This window comes from Topomyia yanbarensis, chromosome 3 (assembly GCF_030247195.1).
Source record: "Topomyia yanbarensis strain Yona2022 chromosome 3, ASM3024719v1, whole genome shotgun sequence".
NCBI lineage: Eukaryota > Metazoa > Arthropoda > Insecta > Diptera > Culicidae > Topomyia > Topomyia yanbarensis.
In genome coordinates this window covers 80,715,826-80,733,187 of record NC_080672.1, presented here as the reverse complement: position 1 = coordinate 80,733,187, position 17,362 = coordinate 80,715,826, and the positions used below count along the sequence as shown (strand labels likewise).

At 38.3% G+C, this 17,362-nt stretch overlaps 1 protein-coding gene across 2 annotated transcripts in view; it reads right to left on the bottom strand.

Moving 5' to 3' along the window:
- Nucleotides 1-17,007, bottom strand: part of LOC131689385 (facilitated trehalose transporter Tret1-like) — a 40,101-nt gene extending 23,094 nt beyond the window's left edge. Inside the window, exons 1-3 of one of the 2 annotated variants that reach the window (XM_058974439.1) lie at nt 15,562-17,007; nt 13,838-14,228; nt 1,138-1,273 (exon numbers count right to left, since the gene is read on the bottom strand). In XM_058974439.1, coding sequence (XP_058830422.1) covers nt 1,138-1,273; nt 13,838-14,228; nt 15,562-15,578 — 544 coding nt within the window. In that variant the 5' untranslated portion in view covers nt 15,579-17,007. Of the gene's footprint in view, nt 1-1,137; nt 1,274-13,837; nt 14,232-15,561 lie in introns of both variants that reach the window. The other variant, XM_058974438.1, reaches the window with a different exon arrangement.
- Between the last annotated feature and the right edge of the window lie 355 nt (nt 17,008-17,362).

Genomic DNA, 17,362 nt, shown 5'->3' with positions numbered 1-17,362 from the left:
TGGTTGCCAGACATGCACAATTTGGTTCACAATTTGACCGACTGAGGAGTGGGCCGATGAGGGTCTTATTTTTTCTGGGCACTCTAGTGCATATGTAACCTTATCTAGAACATCTTCAACCCCATTATTTCTCAAGTGTCTAAACAAATCACTTCACATTGACATATTTCGATAAACCAATTGAACGGTTTACAGCCTACCGGGTGTATTGAGCAACCATGCAGGCGGAACGGAACGTTGGCGCTAAACGCGCTGATAAGTACCGGCAGTTCAATTAGGAGGTTGCTATTGACCCTGGACCTATCTCGACGACACTGAAAACGCGCACCCGGGAGAAGCATCCAACGCATATCTTGCCTTTCCGCCTCCTCCGCTGACTGTTCCATTCAATCAAACCGATGATGTCTCCTACTGGGTGTATATAAATTTCTGTCAAGGCTTATAATAGAGTCGAATAAAAAAGAACGATCATTTAATTTTCGAAATTTTTGGAGCATCGCATACATTTACGCGTTTGATTCCGTCACCCATGTGGATGTCAGGGTGCCTGAACACGACACCAATCTGCATACGAAAAAGCTAGGGAATTTCATTGGGCAGGTTTAAAACAAGAGAAATGTTCAAAACAGGATACAGAATTTTCATCACATCGATTAGAATCATCGATTTTATATAACCCATTACACCAGCGAACGTGTGCAGAACCATTTTTTTTTCGTGCACAGTGACCTCTCCAAGGAAGTTTCTAGCAGCTCTAAACTTGCTTGCGGGTATAGCATCTTGCTTACGCCATTGATTGTTGACTGCCTTTACATATTTGTATATGTAGATTCGTACAAGAACGAATGCTGAAGTTTTATCAAGCAGTCGTGTTTGACCCACTTTTTCGCGGTAGTCACCACATTGAAATTAATAATGTTTTTATTTTCAATTCAGCCATTCATTGGAATAATCTACTCGCGGGGGTCGGACCTTGCTCAAGCTGCTGAACGTTACGCTGGGTAAACACTCTTCCCTAATGACATTTGTCATTTTCATATCGACGCAGTGGGGCGAAACCCCCGACTGGAAAATTATTACTTGTGGATCACTACAGGCGCTATTCTTTTGTGTGTTAGTATATCTACTTAGACTCACCGATCCACGAGCCCATCTCGACGTCGATGTGAAGCGGTTCACTCACGTTGTACAGCTGAGGCAGCAGGACCGCTGAGTATCCGATGGGCATCCCGCATGCTGCCGCCAGCAGCAGCACTGCACATGTCACCAGAATCTGTGTGAGATAGGGAAAAGGGAGAAACAGCAGGGTTAGTTGATGAGTCAATTCGATTGCGTGTCAATAAGGTGGTTGAGTTTGATTGGAATTGCCTGCTCGATTGTTTAATGGAATGGGGACGATTTTTCTATTCGGGGATTGGAAATTATTAATCTGTTGCCATCATCGTTGATTGGTGTTAATTTTTACATTCTATGGATTGTCAATTTAAAATAAATCCTGGTTCTATATTGTGCTATGGTTATTTTGTTCATTCAAATATTTTGTTTATTTTGTTTTAATATTATTCCAAAGTGAGTTTGAGTCAATTATCCACATAAAACTACCGCCGAAATTCATTCAATAGCCTATTCACCCCTTCATCCCCTATATATATATATATATAGAATTTGTTGCCATTTGGAGAGGTAATGATGATGAGATGAATCAATTCTGTCACGTGTTTTATTTAATTGATTCTTGCGGCATTCGTATACCTATTGGAGAATAGTGACTTGTGACTTTCTGTGGAAAACTTTGCATGTACGTACATAGTTGTACGATTAATTAAACAGGTTTAGCAAAATCAAGTTTAAGGGTGGAACGGTAAAATAGTAGTTTTTTCTTCACAAATTGTGTACGTCTCTGCTGATACTACAATTACAGAGAACAGACGTCCTTCTCATGTGTTATAGATGTGTAAAAATTGACGGTTTATTCATAGGTAATTGGGATTCTCCACCAGGTGTGCTACTGCCGTCATTTCATTTGGAGGCTAAGCTGTACTGAACTGACAGTTGATCACGTAGATAATTCAAAATAGTTGACATAATTACATACCTTTAGTAGGGATCTGGGACGGTACATGCGGATAGTTGTTTTCTTTTTCGTTTTTTATTTTTTTCTCCACACTACTCCCATATGCTCTCGTTCTGGTTCACGCAGCGAAATTTCAAATGCTTAAACCAACAAAAATGATTTTTGATTTGAATCGTAACTCTATTATTGATTCAAAACTCATGGAATTTTAAACGCACATTTTTTTATTGTTGAACTAACAATATTATTTTTACTTCAATCAAATTGTATTTTATGTAAGTCTTGCATAGTACCAAATCAGCGTGTATTGTGTATTTTTTGTGTGTATTCTATGCTCCGTACATATATTTCTTTTATTTATGTAAGTAAGAAAAGCAAAGTAAAACCCTCACAATTTCTTTACTATGTAAAATTTCCGTTTCCGCAGACTTCACAGCGCAGTCACAGCATACAGGACAGATATTCTCTGGGTAAGTGTCAATATTAAAATAATTTAAATATATTGACAGTAACATCACCTTTCTAACTTTCAGAACAACCCTGAAATGTTGGAAGTTGTTTGGCAAATGAATAAGTAAGTTTTTGAAACGTGCTATTATTAATAAAAATTAAACCCTAAAAATAGTTTTATTTTTATTTAAAAGAAACAAACATTTCAATGGTAATTGTTTACTGTATTATTTGTTGCTTCAACAACAGAATATTATTGAACTAATCGTGTTCACATCATTCGAGTAATAACACAGTGTCGATCGTTTCAACAATTTTATTGTTAATTCAACCGATAACGTGATTTAAATACAGAAACGTCAAAACCAGAATTTATTGTAGAAATAACAATATTATGAATTGAATCAATTGTTGAATATTATTAGCCCTGAGATAATAATAATTATTATTGAATTTGAACCAGAATATTGTTATATCTACAATACATGTTTCTGCGTGTTCACATATCGCTCACATGTCATCTCATTTTGGCTCACTCTGGTTCAAAGTGACGTTTGAGCGAGGATCAATTTGACACCTGTTTGTTTTCTATCCATGCGAATAGAAAAAAAACAACGAGTGACAAATTGACTCAATTCTTGAGCTTCAAAGCTTGAGAAGGCATCTCAGCGATATGTGAACCAGAATAAGAGCGTATCTGAGCAGTATGAGGAATAAAAACCAGTTTTATTCCACCTAGTGGTGCAATTGTGACTTTCTCATTTGTCCAAACTACGATTCCATGGCTAGTTATGGTCAATACAACGGTGGAAATGAATATTACATATTCAGTACGATTTGCACATACATACAACGGATCGACAGCCGCGATCTTGAAATGCTATGTGTCGACACTGAAACATCGCTTGAAAATAGGCGGATCAAGGAAGAGGATCCGGGGGGTCCGAACCCTGCCGAAAATTTCCAACTTGTTAAGAAATTTTAAACTAGTTCCAATTTTAAAGTAGTAACCTCTCATTGCATACTCCTACCTACGCCTAAATAAGTAAAAAAAATCGCGATTAGGTTGACGATTTTCAGAGTGATTGCATAACCTTTCTATATGACAAAAGCAAAAATGAAAAAGAAAACATCTATTCGCAAGTCCCGTCCCAGGTTGGGATATGCTAGTATGGTGGCGTTAGTGTTTTAACAGGCACTTGCTGAAATGCTTACACAAGAATTATAAGTTTATTCATTCGAGATGTTTGTTCTCTGTGCAACAATATGAGAAAGAGTCGCAACGCAAATTCCTCGCATTACTAATGGTTAAGCAGAAATATAGCATGCTGCACATTGGTGGTTCGCTATGTTTTGATTTCACTATTTCTCATCATATATTTAGATCAGTTTCTATCTGGCGTCAGCGATGCCAACCTTCCAGTTTAAACTGGATTCTTCCAGTTTTTTTACAACATCCAGTCAAACAGACAACCGAAAAAATCTTCCAGTTTTTTTAAATTTGCGCCAATTTTATCCAGTTTTTTAATATTCATTTATTTAGTTTTTTTTCTCACAAATTGTAACTTGATGAAAATAATTTTCACGCTGTGTTTCAAGCATGATTCAGAGTGCCACAGAATAAGATTTTAATCCACCGTAACCTGAACTCTTTTTATACCACTTGTGAGTAAAACGGTTCGGGAATATACATTTTGATTGGCACACATTTGTTGAAATCTCAGCTAGTTGCATAGTGGTATCGTAAGAAAGGTTTAAGCGTATCCTCAATTTTAGCAAATGGTCTTAAATTTAGGATTTTGTGGATGTGTAGATTCAAACCGTAAAATTCTTAGTTCCATTACAATTACAATCAAATTCGAATGTTTTAATATTTTTTTTTTAATTTGGACCATAATATAAAAAAAACCGTTTCAAATTTTCAGTAAAAGGTATGGAACATGCGTGTTAACTTAAAATTACGTTAATTGAATCGTTGACTTAAACATTACAAGGGTAAAGTAGGTTCGAGCATCCAGTTTTTTTTCAGTTTTTTTTTCAAGCAATGTTCCATTTTTTTTTGAAAAAAATGTTAGCAACGCTGTCTGGCGTTAAGTCAGTGTCAGTTACTTATGAGACAAAAACGAAACGCCATTATTTGTCTAGTTTTCAAGATCCTGCAAGGAAACCTAAATTAATTCTTTCTTGTTAGACTTTTAGATATCAGACTCAAGGAAATGTTTTTCATATTGAATAATAGTAATAGAATGCGTGAAAAACAAGGGCTTAGCCATGGGGAGTTTTGAGATAAACTCCCCCCTCCCAAACCTTAATTATTTTGCATGAAGAATGGAGTTTTACTGATGCTGATTACGTTCATTCTGCAGAACTTGTTCCAGTAAACACATCTAACATGGAGAGACCCTTTTTGTTTATCCTTTTTTGTGTTCATTACGGCACCATTACCAAATTTTCCGATTATTTTCTAATACAGATCGAATGATGATATTTCGGGGTTGCATATTACGCAAAGAGTTTATGGGAAAGCGTTAAAATATCAGGTTGGCCTTTTTGTTATTTTTCTCCATAGTGGAGAAAATTTAGGAAAAAAACTATTTTTTCTTCACTAAGGATAAAATTATCTAAAATTTTAAGGGGGTCCTCTTATATAATTGTGTTAAAAGTACCTAATGTTTGTTTTTTTTAAAGAAGTAATATGACTTAGACATGTTCGCTATTATGTAAAACGTGTAGTATTTCATATTTCATCTATAAAATCAAAATTTTCGAGCGTAAGGTGTCAAATATGGCGGCTTTCTCCAAACAAGATTTTTCGAATCAATCTGCAGGCATTTTCGTTTTTGAATCATTCAACCAATCAACTTCGCATTTTGCCCGTCTAAAAGAAAACATTCTACGGTGCTGTAACCTACAAAATCGCAATATTTTGATCATAAACGATTTTTTACAGCCGGTTAAAGTGGAAGAATCATGCAAAAAAAACGATACTTTATTTTCAAGTGGCCGCCATTTTGCTTGTATAGCGATTTTTTTCATGTTTTTAGGTTGGTGCGCCTGTATGGAATGTAATCTTCAACATAGTTTTGGTTTTCTACTTGTAGACGAATTGCGACCTGTATCATGTCCGCATATGAGGTCGGTTTTCAAAACACTGCTGGAGCCGCCATTTTGGACGCCATTTTTAATACTAAACGAAAATTTTAATTAACATTTTGCAGAATAGCGCAACATGTTAAACATGTTAAGTCAATTTTTTTTTCTAAAAAAATTATCAAACATTAGGTGTTTTTTGCACAATTTTATAAGAGGACCCCCTTAAAAGAATCCGACACTAACTTTATGACAGAACTAAGCTCGCGCCGGATTGACGCTAGCTCCAAAAAACGAAAACACTATTTGTGTCTCTGAGCAAAGTCCTAGTCCTGCGTGATGTCCCACAAGAAAATGAGTTCATTTTAAGCTGATGAGTAGTAATGAAATCAGGCTAGCGTCAATCTGGCGCTAGCTTAGTCCTGTCACTAAATTAGTGTCGGATACTGGCGAGACAAAGTCGAAACGCACATTACATAACTAATAAGGTTCTAAGTTTTGTCCCCTTACCCGATCAGAAACACATAACAAATATTTCAAAACTATATTTCGCATTGTTACTTGTTATCAATTTCTGTTATTTTAACTACTAATGAGACCTAGTTTATAGCCCAATATGTTACCAAAATTGAGTTCTGATATAATCTTGTTATTTCATTCTGATCGGGTAGCGTGCAAATGTGGTTTTCAACAATTTCCTCCTTAGTGCAGAAAAATAGTCTTTACCTAAGTGATCTCCACTAAGGATAGAAAAGTGCATCTTGCATTGGTTTGCTAATCTAAACCAAATATTTCAATTTCATTTTTTGCTTAAACCCGGAGTTTAGTAGGGTTCTGGCTTCATCCGTTGTCTGCTCATACATTTTGACAGCGGTTGGGGTAGGGGCCTGACTCCGTTTCGCTTCGAGCGGAGGCGGCATTAGTGAAGATCGGACTAGATCTGTGGTCGTTTGCTGACAGGGAACGGGAACAAAAGACGCGTGCGTGAGACTGCTAGTGTATCCGCTATATAAAATAAAGCTTTCGGTACAATTAATGCTTATTTTAGGCCGATCAAAATTATTTCACACTATTCTGTTCTTTTGCTAATTTTCCTTCGGAATTTTTTTTCAAAAAGGAGATTTTTAAAATATTTTAAAAAGTCAATCTTTCAGTAACTTTTTCGCTATTAACCGTGACGATTTCAGCAAGTCCAAATCAATAACGGAGCTGGAATTGGGAGCGGTCGCACAATATAAATAAGAAGCAATACTCACTATGGCCGGCTGTACGGAGCTCAAGTAGCTCGAGAAATATTTCGGAAATTGACGCGAACGAATTTCGGTGCTGTGATCACTGTCAAGACTCACCAGCTGATCTTTTCCCTTCCTTACTAACACAATTTCGTTTGTTTCTCTGTCTCTATTAACATCGAGTGTAGAACTAACATTCCTTTCCTTCCCCGGTAGAACAGCATTGGACGCGGCCGGCGTTGTTATTAACCGTTTATTGAAAAATTGAGTCAATAAAACAGGCATTTTTTGGTTCATTGTGCATTTTCACTTATATGATCAATCGCGAACTATGGGCTATTTACCTAAGCTAAACTACGCTAAACGTTAAAAAATTGAATAAATTGACAGAAAAAAATAAACAATGATAGTATAAATTTTTCAAATGTGTTACTTGTTCAATACATCAATTTTAATGAATAGGTTTTTTGGAAAATTGTGGTACTATATTGATCATGGAATCGATGTTTTAGCCTGAATTCGATAGTTGTCCATTAAAATTAATATCATATAAAATACATGCACGAAAATACTCACATAGAAACTGATCTCGGAATCTGGAACTAATCGCAACCCTCCCATTTTCAATTTCTTTTAGCACGCTTATACCGACATTTTTATTAAGGACAATTTTTCACATGGAAAGTGTAGTTCCAGTAGGCGTGGATTTGGGAAGAAAAGTCGAGTCGAGTGCAAAACCTTATAAATTTATTCGTCATTAGTTGTATTTGATTCAAGTATCGAAACAGTTGTTTCGTGGCTGTTCAAATTGATAATATTTTTTTCAGCCTACTCTGCCCGAGTCAGACCTGTAAGACAGTGAATGATAACTGTACAATGTCTCTAAAACAAACGAACCATAGTCTCAATTCTTGCCATCGTACGTGAAATTGACGAAAAAGCAATGGTCAATACTGCGGTCATTGAAGTTAAATTTTGTGCTATACGACGGAGATTTTTCGTGGGGCGGAATTTATTCTGAAGATGAAAATAGAACGTAGACTTACAGAAGCCGTCTTTTTCCAGCTCCATTACCTACGCCATTCAGTACTGATATTATTTAACACGTTAACCCAATTAGAAAGATTCGTTATTCAGAACAACCTAAAACACTGAAATCACTTTAAAATAGCATTGAATTTAAGTTTCCAGTGTATATAGAAAACGACAAAACAGAGATACGGCTACGTGATAGGGCACATTACACAATACTAAAATACATTACATCTGATACTTGGAAAACAATCTTCTCGGGTACCGCTATGCCTGTTGCTCGAGTCGTTTCGACTTGTGAATGCATCTTCCATCGTCCCGTTGTTCGTTTCCACGCTGGCAGCACTGACTGCCGTCTAGACCTCCCAGTCAAAAAGGGCAAGTTGCTGGCTAACGGGGGGCTATTTGCCAACTCGGATGCGCTAATTGCCCTTCAATTTGCCAGCATATTGCTGGCAATTGGGGGGCTATTTCAAATGCAACATTTGGGCGATTTGCCGCCGTCATTTTTTAACCGCTATACCCGCCCTTAAATCGCCCAGGGAACGCGCCATTTAATCGCCCTTAATTGCTTAATATGAAAATTACAAATAATTAATTTAAATTACAAATAATTATTTTCGGATTAATTATCTACTCACATAAAGTTATCACTGCACAAGGTAATCACCACCAAACTATAGGAAGAATCAAAGGTGAAATTGGCATTGCGCACCAAAACTTACCACAGTCTGACTTTTATTAAGAGTTTAGGTCAGAGATCTTGTTCCACTATATTTACACACGATTCCACAATTTCCCACATTCGTTGGCTAAATGAAGTGCACTAGACAAACAATTTTAAGCTTAAGCCAAACATGAACCGCCATGTTTGAAAAACGCAAAAACAACCAAGTCCTTCTCAGCTGCCAGAAAATTTGTCTAAGTGTTGAAATTGCCTTTAAATCGCATTCGCAAATTGCATTTGTTCCTAGGGGCAATTAGCACAGGCGAGTTGAGTTAAACGTCAAACTGTTTAAATCGCCTGACCATGTTCGTCCCCTTTTTTGACAGGGCTGTGAAGATTCCACGCAAGGTCATTTGTCCACTGAACTGGTGTGTGTGTTCTATAGAAAAATCTGTACCGGATTCTGTACCCAACCAATAACAAGGTTGTTTTAAAAAAAAAATCATTTTCCTTATACATATTTTTCATTCGGGGAAATCAAACCAGACATACTGATTTGGTTGTTTTATTTGAGCTAGAATTCCGGAAGAAACCAGTTAGAATTCCGGATGAGTTTGACTGGGTAATGTCAATATTAGTCCAGCTCAAATTCTCGCTGCCACTTTGTTTGCAACCAAAGGACAAGGATACTTGTCATCACTGCTGCCTAACTCAACGTTTACCTGCTGTTTACTGGGATGCATCGCTGGGTTAAATTATTTTACCTTCCTGTCTTGTAAAAAAACTGTACCAATCTGTACTTTTTTACAAGAATCTGTAATCTGTTCCGTACAGAATCTGTACCAAAAATGCTTCGAAAATCCGTACCTTTCTAGATAAATCTGTGCTTCTGGCATTACTGCGCAGTGCTCACCCTAATAATAAAATATTATACACGAACTTTAACCCATAACGATTCCATATATTGTTTGGATGATACCCTGAACATGTGGTTAGGCTCTTGAATCATAAGATGTTTATTAGGGCACACATCCCCTACCTCCGTCTCTCACACTTCGTTGCGACTTCCATGCACCCCATAGTACACCTCCAGTAAGCACTCAATGAGTGAACAGACCGAATGCACCCAACGCACAAATTCCACAGCAGAAAGAACGAGAGACAGGCAGAAAAACACACCATCGATGACCAAACGAAGCTCTCCGTGTAGTGTGTATACTACACGAAGAGCTTTGTTTAGTCATCGCTCTTTTCAGTGGATTCGTCCGTCTCACTTTTGCAACAGCTTGGTTCTTCTCACACTCTCGTTCGCAGCAACAGCGTTCGTAGAGAAGTGTTGAGCGGCGGGCGCGGAAGTGTATTCGTTCGACCCGCTTATCTTTTCTTCTAACGATGCTTCTGCGGCCCAGTCAAAAAGGGCAAGTTGCTGGCTAACGGGGGGCTATTTGCCAACTCGGATGCGCTAATTGCCCCTCAATTTGCCAGCATATTGCTGGCAATTGGGGGGCTATTTCAAATGCAACATTTGGGCGATTTGCCGCCGTCATTTTTTAACCGCTATACCCGCCCTTAAATCGCCCCTAAATCGCCCAGGAAACGCGCCATTTAATCGCCCTTAATTGCTTAATATGAAAATTACAAATAATACTTATTTTCGGATTCATTATCTACTCACATAAAGTTATCACTGCACTAGGTAATCACCACCAAACTATAGGAAAAATCAATGAAATTGGCATTGCGCACCAAAACTTACCACAGTCTGACTTTTATTAAGAGTTTAGGTCAGAGATCTTGTTCTACTATATTTACACACGATTCCACAATTTCCCACATTCGTTGGCTAAATGAAGTGCACTAGACAATGAAAATACAAACGAGAACACGCCAATTGTTTAAAAAAACAATTTTAAGCTTAAGCCAAACATGAACCTCCATGTTTGAAAAACGCAAAAACAACCAAGTCCTTTTCAGCCGCCAGAAAATTTGTCTAAGTGTTGAAATTGCCTTTAAATCGCATTCGCAAATTGCATTTGTTTTAGGGGCAATTAACACAGGCGAGTTGAGTTAAACGTCAAACTGTTTAAATCGCCTGACCATGATCGTCCGCATTTTTTTGACAGGGGGGAAGAAAACCTTCGGGAAAGGCTTTTTCGAGTCACCCCACTTCAGGAATCTTTTTCCTTTGATGTATTCTATAATGTCCGACTTGCTTTGGTACACTTTTCCCACGAATAAACGCACAAAAAACGTCCTGACAGCAATTTACGGAAGAGTTTTTCACTTCACGCGCCTTCACATTGGGGTAATTTTGTCAGGTCATTCGTCCACTGAACTGGTACATGAAAATCTGACTTTCATAGGCACACACTGTCGTTTCAGTATAAGGAGTGCCAAAAGCTATCGATACGAGATATAGAATATGTCGAACTAAGGGCAGGCACACCACATGATTTCTGTTTGTCAATGCCCAAATATAAGACTCTTTAAAAGCCATTTATAATAGAATCCACCTCCCTGCACCGTAACATGAATAATGTAATCGAATCTTCGGTAGAAAGCGGCGACCAATCGTGCAGTCCCGCCTCGACTGTGTCATCGTCCAAATAAATGAAAATCTTGTTTTGACAGCCTTTTGTATCAATGTGAAGTTCTTTTGACGAGTCGAGGTACACGCGGTAACAAACTTCTTGAAAAAATCAGCACCACCTTCCTAATTTAATGAAATTGGGTACGGATTCAGGATACAGAAACCAATCCACATTTCCTCTTTTAATAAATATTCCTCTTCACGAACTGTCGGACAAAACCCTTCGTATTTACACCAAATCAATGCCACTGTGTTTCTTCGCAGTGGGGGGGGGGGGGGGGAGCAAGCGCTTGTTCTGACGTTCACATTTTACAAACACAATAATATTTGTCACGAAAATCATGCACCTAGAACGACCGAAAATGCCCTACCGATTGAATCGCTTACAGTGGTAATTTTGTTGTGATATTTGCTATTGTCACTATAAACAATAGCAAATATCACAAAAAAATTTACCACCGTAAGGAAGTTGATATTTTTAATAGCAAAAGATCAACGAAATCACTCCCGTTTACCTAGTAGCGACTAAGTTCGAGTCACGTGCTGTCGAAGCTTGTCGGGTGACCTTCTTGAATACATTTCGTCAAATGATGTTAAGGTTGCACAGAGAATGCGCAAAATTCGCAAACGAAAAAATCAGTTTTTTTCCACACCGTATGTCAGATCTTCATAAAAACCAATCAGCAGTACTGTAACAACATTCTACATACGCTGATTGATTTTTATGAAGATCTGACATACGCTGTGAAAAAAACTGCTTTTTTCGTTTGCGAATTTTGCGCATTCTCTGTGCAACCTTAATGTGTGCGACACGGAAAACGAGTCTATATTTAAAATCGCAAAGTACTTACGATATGAAGCTCTAAATTACGGAAAAGGTAAGTTGGCAGACGAACCTAGCCTGTCAGATCATGGACATGTCTATTGAACCAGAACCTTTTCTGACATATCTGACTGTGCCATCAAACTAGATTTTTCAGCTTGGACAAGAGACTAATTATTGCACGACTGGCGCAATGCAGTAAGATCTTGACAAATGAAGAAATTCGTCTTTAGAAATATGTACGAGATCCAAAAAACTAATCGATCCAAAATAAAAAGTCTTATGCCTGGTTTCCGCTTTAGAACGCTGTCCTGGTTCCCACTTTAGAACGTTGTCCTGCCAAGTATTCCTTGAAAAAAATGGCATAACTCAAGATGACATTTGTCGATTCGGTAACTACGAGTCCGTGAGCTCGGAACGTCTACTCTGCCATTGTGCAGCGTTATATCTTCAAAGGAAGCATTACTCCCGAAGGCGTCTATCGCGGATTATAATGTAGTACCCGGCTCGTGCGACTCATAGCTTAGCTTAGCTTAGTTGACCGCCCGTGAGTTTCCCGTTATTGATCGAAACCTGTTGAAATTGCATATTGAACCAATATTATGATACTTGAGATGATACATATGATACATATGAGATGAGTATGATACATCATACTCAACGTGCAATCTAAGGAGACTAAGATTATAGTATGATCAATAACGTAGATGTCCACGCCCATGCCGGTCAATTTTGGGATGGGAAGGAATGTTACTTCAACACTTGTGGTGTTAGTAGGTAGGGAAATGAATCAGGATATACCTTGGTAGATACTGTGATTTAGCTAAGTACTCACGCGCTTTGTATTTTCATTTTAGATCATAGTTTTCAGGTGTGCGACCTCCAGTAGAAATATGAATACCGTTCGAATAGGCATTTTAATGATTATTTTTCCGCGGGGAATATAATAAAGGTCTATTCATCTATAGACAGTATGATCTTAGCAACATGTACGAAAGTCGCTCGCGATCAATTTCCGAGAATTCGAGACGAGCAATTTGAACTCCGACCAGCCAGCCATCGGGAGTATTGCTTGTTATTATCACTTCAATGATCATTTGCACTACAAAGCAAGCGTACAAAAAGTATAAAAGATATCCCAAATGAATGTGAAGGAATTTACTGCGAAATTTTAATGACAAGTTGGCATCTCCACTCTCCCTATCAGACACGTTTCCATAATAGGGTTAAATGCCAAATTACAAACGGCATGTTTATTATGCGTAATAAATATAATGAACACAATGACAACGGCTCTTGATCCATCGGCGGCCCAGAAGAAGAATGGATGGGAGAAGAGTGATACTGGCAAAGATCGACTACTACATGAGCGGTTCAAACTCGAAAGCGTGACGCAGAGTATTGCGCTGGATGATTTTGAAGAAAGGACCAGGAGTGCGATTTTACGAAGATTTAGCTTCTGATAGCCCTACATGTTCTGACAGAATGAAGTTCTGGAATGTTGAAATGTATACCACTGTTTAGGAGAGCAAAAATAGTACAAAGCTAGTGTTAGACCTTCATGAGACCTCAAGAAGTCACCTAGTGGTTCTATTCTTGGGTGAAATAGCGCTAAAAAATTTTAGACCGCCGGACACCACACGGTTTTGTAGTACCCGGCTGGTATGAATCATGTGGATAAACAAACCGATGACAATGGATTCGGGCAATTTGCGACATGTATAGCAAACAGGACAGCCACAAAAGATGACTTGATTAGTTTTTGTAGTGACAAAGTTTCTATAAACGGGAAAAATACTTTACCCACTCACCTTTTTTTACCAACCAAAATAATCTCAAGTGGCTTCCGCTACATTATAATTTCAATCATTCAGCTTACCTGATTAAATACCCCCAACGCAGTGGCACGTATTCTGCTGGTTGTCGGTGGTTTGCCGGTTGTCGGAGTACCGGTGTCATTTTCACTCAGCTGTGATGATGATCGCCTCTCCAGGTCCGGTTTTGCCGTTTCTCCACCAATGTGCGTGGTTACCAGTACCACCACTTCCCCCCGCTGAGGCTGTTCGTCGTCGCTGTCAGGTTCATTATTTAGGAAAACACTCGGCACCCCTTCTCCCGTGGGCACCCGTGTTTGTTCCGCGTCATGCTGACCGCTGATATTTCTGCTGCTAGTAAAGCTATTTGTACTGGTGGGAGACGCGTACTCCAACTGCTGCTGTCGTTGGGTCGGTGACTGGTCAATACTATTGTCATCGTTGCGAGGCGATTGACTGCTGCCATTAGGAAAATTGATATAGATTTATCAGAAACTGTGTGGGAGATTGGTCGAATCATCGGCACGAGCTTGATCACTATTGGGAACAATTTTGCTAACAGAGCTGACAGTGACGTGTTTGAATAGTGCCCGTCACGATATTTTTTTACTGACATTGATGTCGATTATAACTAGAAATGTATTAAATCCTATCCCAATACACAAATATTCACGAAAGAAACTTCATTTTCCTATCTATGTGTGGCTCAATAGATCAAGGGGCATCAAGCATTTGACGACAGAGAATATAAGAAATTTGGTGTTCAGAAGGTGCTACAAGGGAAGATTCTCCAAGTCATCCGAATTAATCGATGCGTAAAGCAAAATTTGCAAATCACTGTTTTGTTTCTATTTTTGTGTTAGTAGATCCGCGGCGTATACAAACGATTTGTGCCAGTTCAGAACACACTACGAAATTTTAGATATGGACGATTTTACCAAATAGAGATAGTACGCTACTAACAGAGTTTGAACAATTTGCAGACTTTCTCTACCACTATTTTCAAAAACATATTCAAATTTTTGATAGATCGATCTCTGAAAGATTTGTTGAAAAGCATCTATCTAGAATATCTGGATTATCTATTGGGTAACATCTTTAATTCACAAGGCAACTTCCAGCTTTGTTGGAAAAATAGCAGCAAAAATACCAAAACAAGGTATCTCATTCATAAGATTCAAGGAAAGTATACCTCGAATCATCGTTTACCTGGTATTGCTGCCTCAAAGTATCAACATCAAAAATAATTACAGTATGCTTCATACGTTAACCAAATTTATCAATGCTGGAATTGAGTTTCTCTCAATTAGCTTATGAATATAATCTAAACAATCTAACTCTAGCTCTTTGCAAATTAAAGAGGCAGTTTAACAAAGCTCATTAGAGCAGAGCACGTGACGAATGTTTTTTTAAGTCACGTAAACAAAAAATACTTAGAGCAGCCTCTTTTGTCAACTTGATTCCAGAACTTCAATAACTCTCATTTAAAACCCATGTCCACACCGCCGCTTATCACATTTTCGGTGTTCCCTATTAACGCCTACTGCCGTGCCCCGCGAGGATGCTCGGTAAAATTTAGTACACTGCCATCGCTTCACATTCTTCCGACAGCGTTCAATCGGTAAGTGTAATATCCTTCCAATAAAAATGTTATGTTCATTGACCCTGTGCGCACCGATACATAAACACATGCAACCGATTATGCCGCGGTTAAAGTTGATATACGAGTTTGGTATTTCTTGCACATGGCTTCGCTCAATCGCACGTTTAAAAAAGGAAACTCGATTACCTTTCTTCGAACTTCATTTTTCGATTTCTTCTTTGCTTCTAGTTTTACACTACTACCGATCGAAATTTTTCTATCATTCTTCAACTCACTTCCAGAATAGTAGTACCGTTTAGCACATTATAAGACTTCTGTTTCGCAGCTTTAGATCATTCAACACCTGATTTCTTTCAACAAACCACCTCTTTCCGATATCGCATTCAGTCAACACACTTGGAACGGATTACACGGTAACGACGATGAGTTTCACTTTCCACTGGCAGTATGAATAAAAAAGTATCAGCTATATCACCGCGAACGCATCGTATCTCAGTGACGGTCGCCAAACGAATGCCTGCTGTCGCTAGAATCGATTTCGTATATATTTACTTTGCCGCTTCTTTGCGAACGCCGACGCGCCACTGCTCGCCGTACTATATCCTATAATACTACAAATGCTTATGCTGTTGATAGCAATCCCGTCTCGCCGTGGATTTATCGTGACGTTGTAAGAGCGGTGGGCATCACCGTACCGACAACACAAGAAAGCGGTGACGTTGCAAAATAAACAAGAATCTGCCAAGCGAAAACGCGAACCCTATATATCGATAGAGAGAGAGCAGCTCAGCTGAGAGAGACAACTTGTGGTGTATGGCTGAGAGTGTATGTACTCTCGTACGGTATGCTCTCTGTTGACAATTTGGTAACCAGGGGCAACTGGTACTAGCGTTAGCAAGCTATACTACACCAAACGTAACTACCGGCTGATTGGTTTGGTTGTGGTTGTGAAAGCCGTGGGCTGAACCCTTTGAAACCCGCAAAGATTTTTAAATAGATATTGAAACAAATCATAAGACGGACTCTTTATAAAAATAAGAGATAGAATAACGAATGTCGTACAGAAAAAAAATCCGTTCATGAACAAAAAATCACGATTTCGTGGATAATTTGGGGATACACTGGTGTGTAAAATATATCAACTAAAAGAACTAACATTTAAACGATGTCCATGATTTCTGGAGCTTTGTCGCTATTTTCGTAATTTCTCATCACGTTTCCATGATATTCTGGCAAAGTTCATGAGTTCTGGCAAAGTTGCACAGTTTATGTTCCTGATTTCAGGACCTTAGTCACGCTTGTCGTAGTTTATATTCACGTTACCGTGATATGTTTAACACGAGTTTCGTATCGGAATTTTTGACAGAGTGTTATGTTTTGTTCATGATTTCAGGACCTTAGTCACGATTTTCTTGATTTCCATTCACGTATCGTGATATTTTAGGCACAAGTAGAGTGATTTATGTTCGTGATTTTAGGATCTTAGTTCCGATTTTCGTAATTTATATGCACGTTATCGTGATATTTCATTCTTGAAATATCATCATCAACACATGGCCTTATTTGAGTGGAATGATGACTTCAATCATGTATAAGGTTTGAAAATTGACAATTCGCGAGAGGGATCGGAGACCGGTTGACAATTACCTTCAGTTATGTTAGCACGAAGAATAAGGTGTTCCTAAAACCGTTATTAACAAAAAATGACCATAAATTTGTCATACGTCATTCGAAAGATACAGTATCCAAGCATCTTCTCAGTGAATTTCAAAATGATCCATCGAGGGATTCGAGAGAAATTGCAATTTGAAGTTTTATGACACGTTTCATAAGGCTACCAGCAAACACCCACGGGTTTGGTCCTATCTCTACAAACAATTTTTTTTGTCTACTTATTTAGTACATGGCATTCGAAAGATATAGTAATCAAGTATATCTCCTGCAAGTTTGAAAATATTTCATTGACGGAATCGAAATTTATATCGGT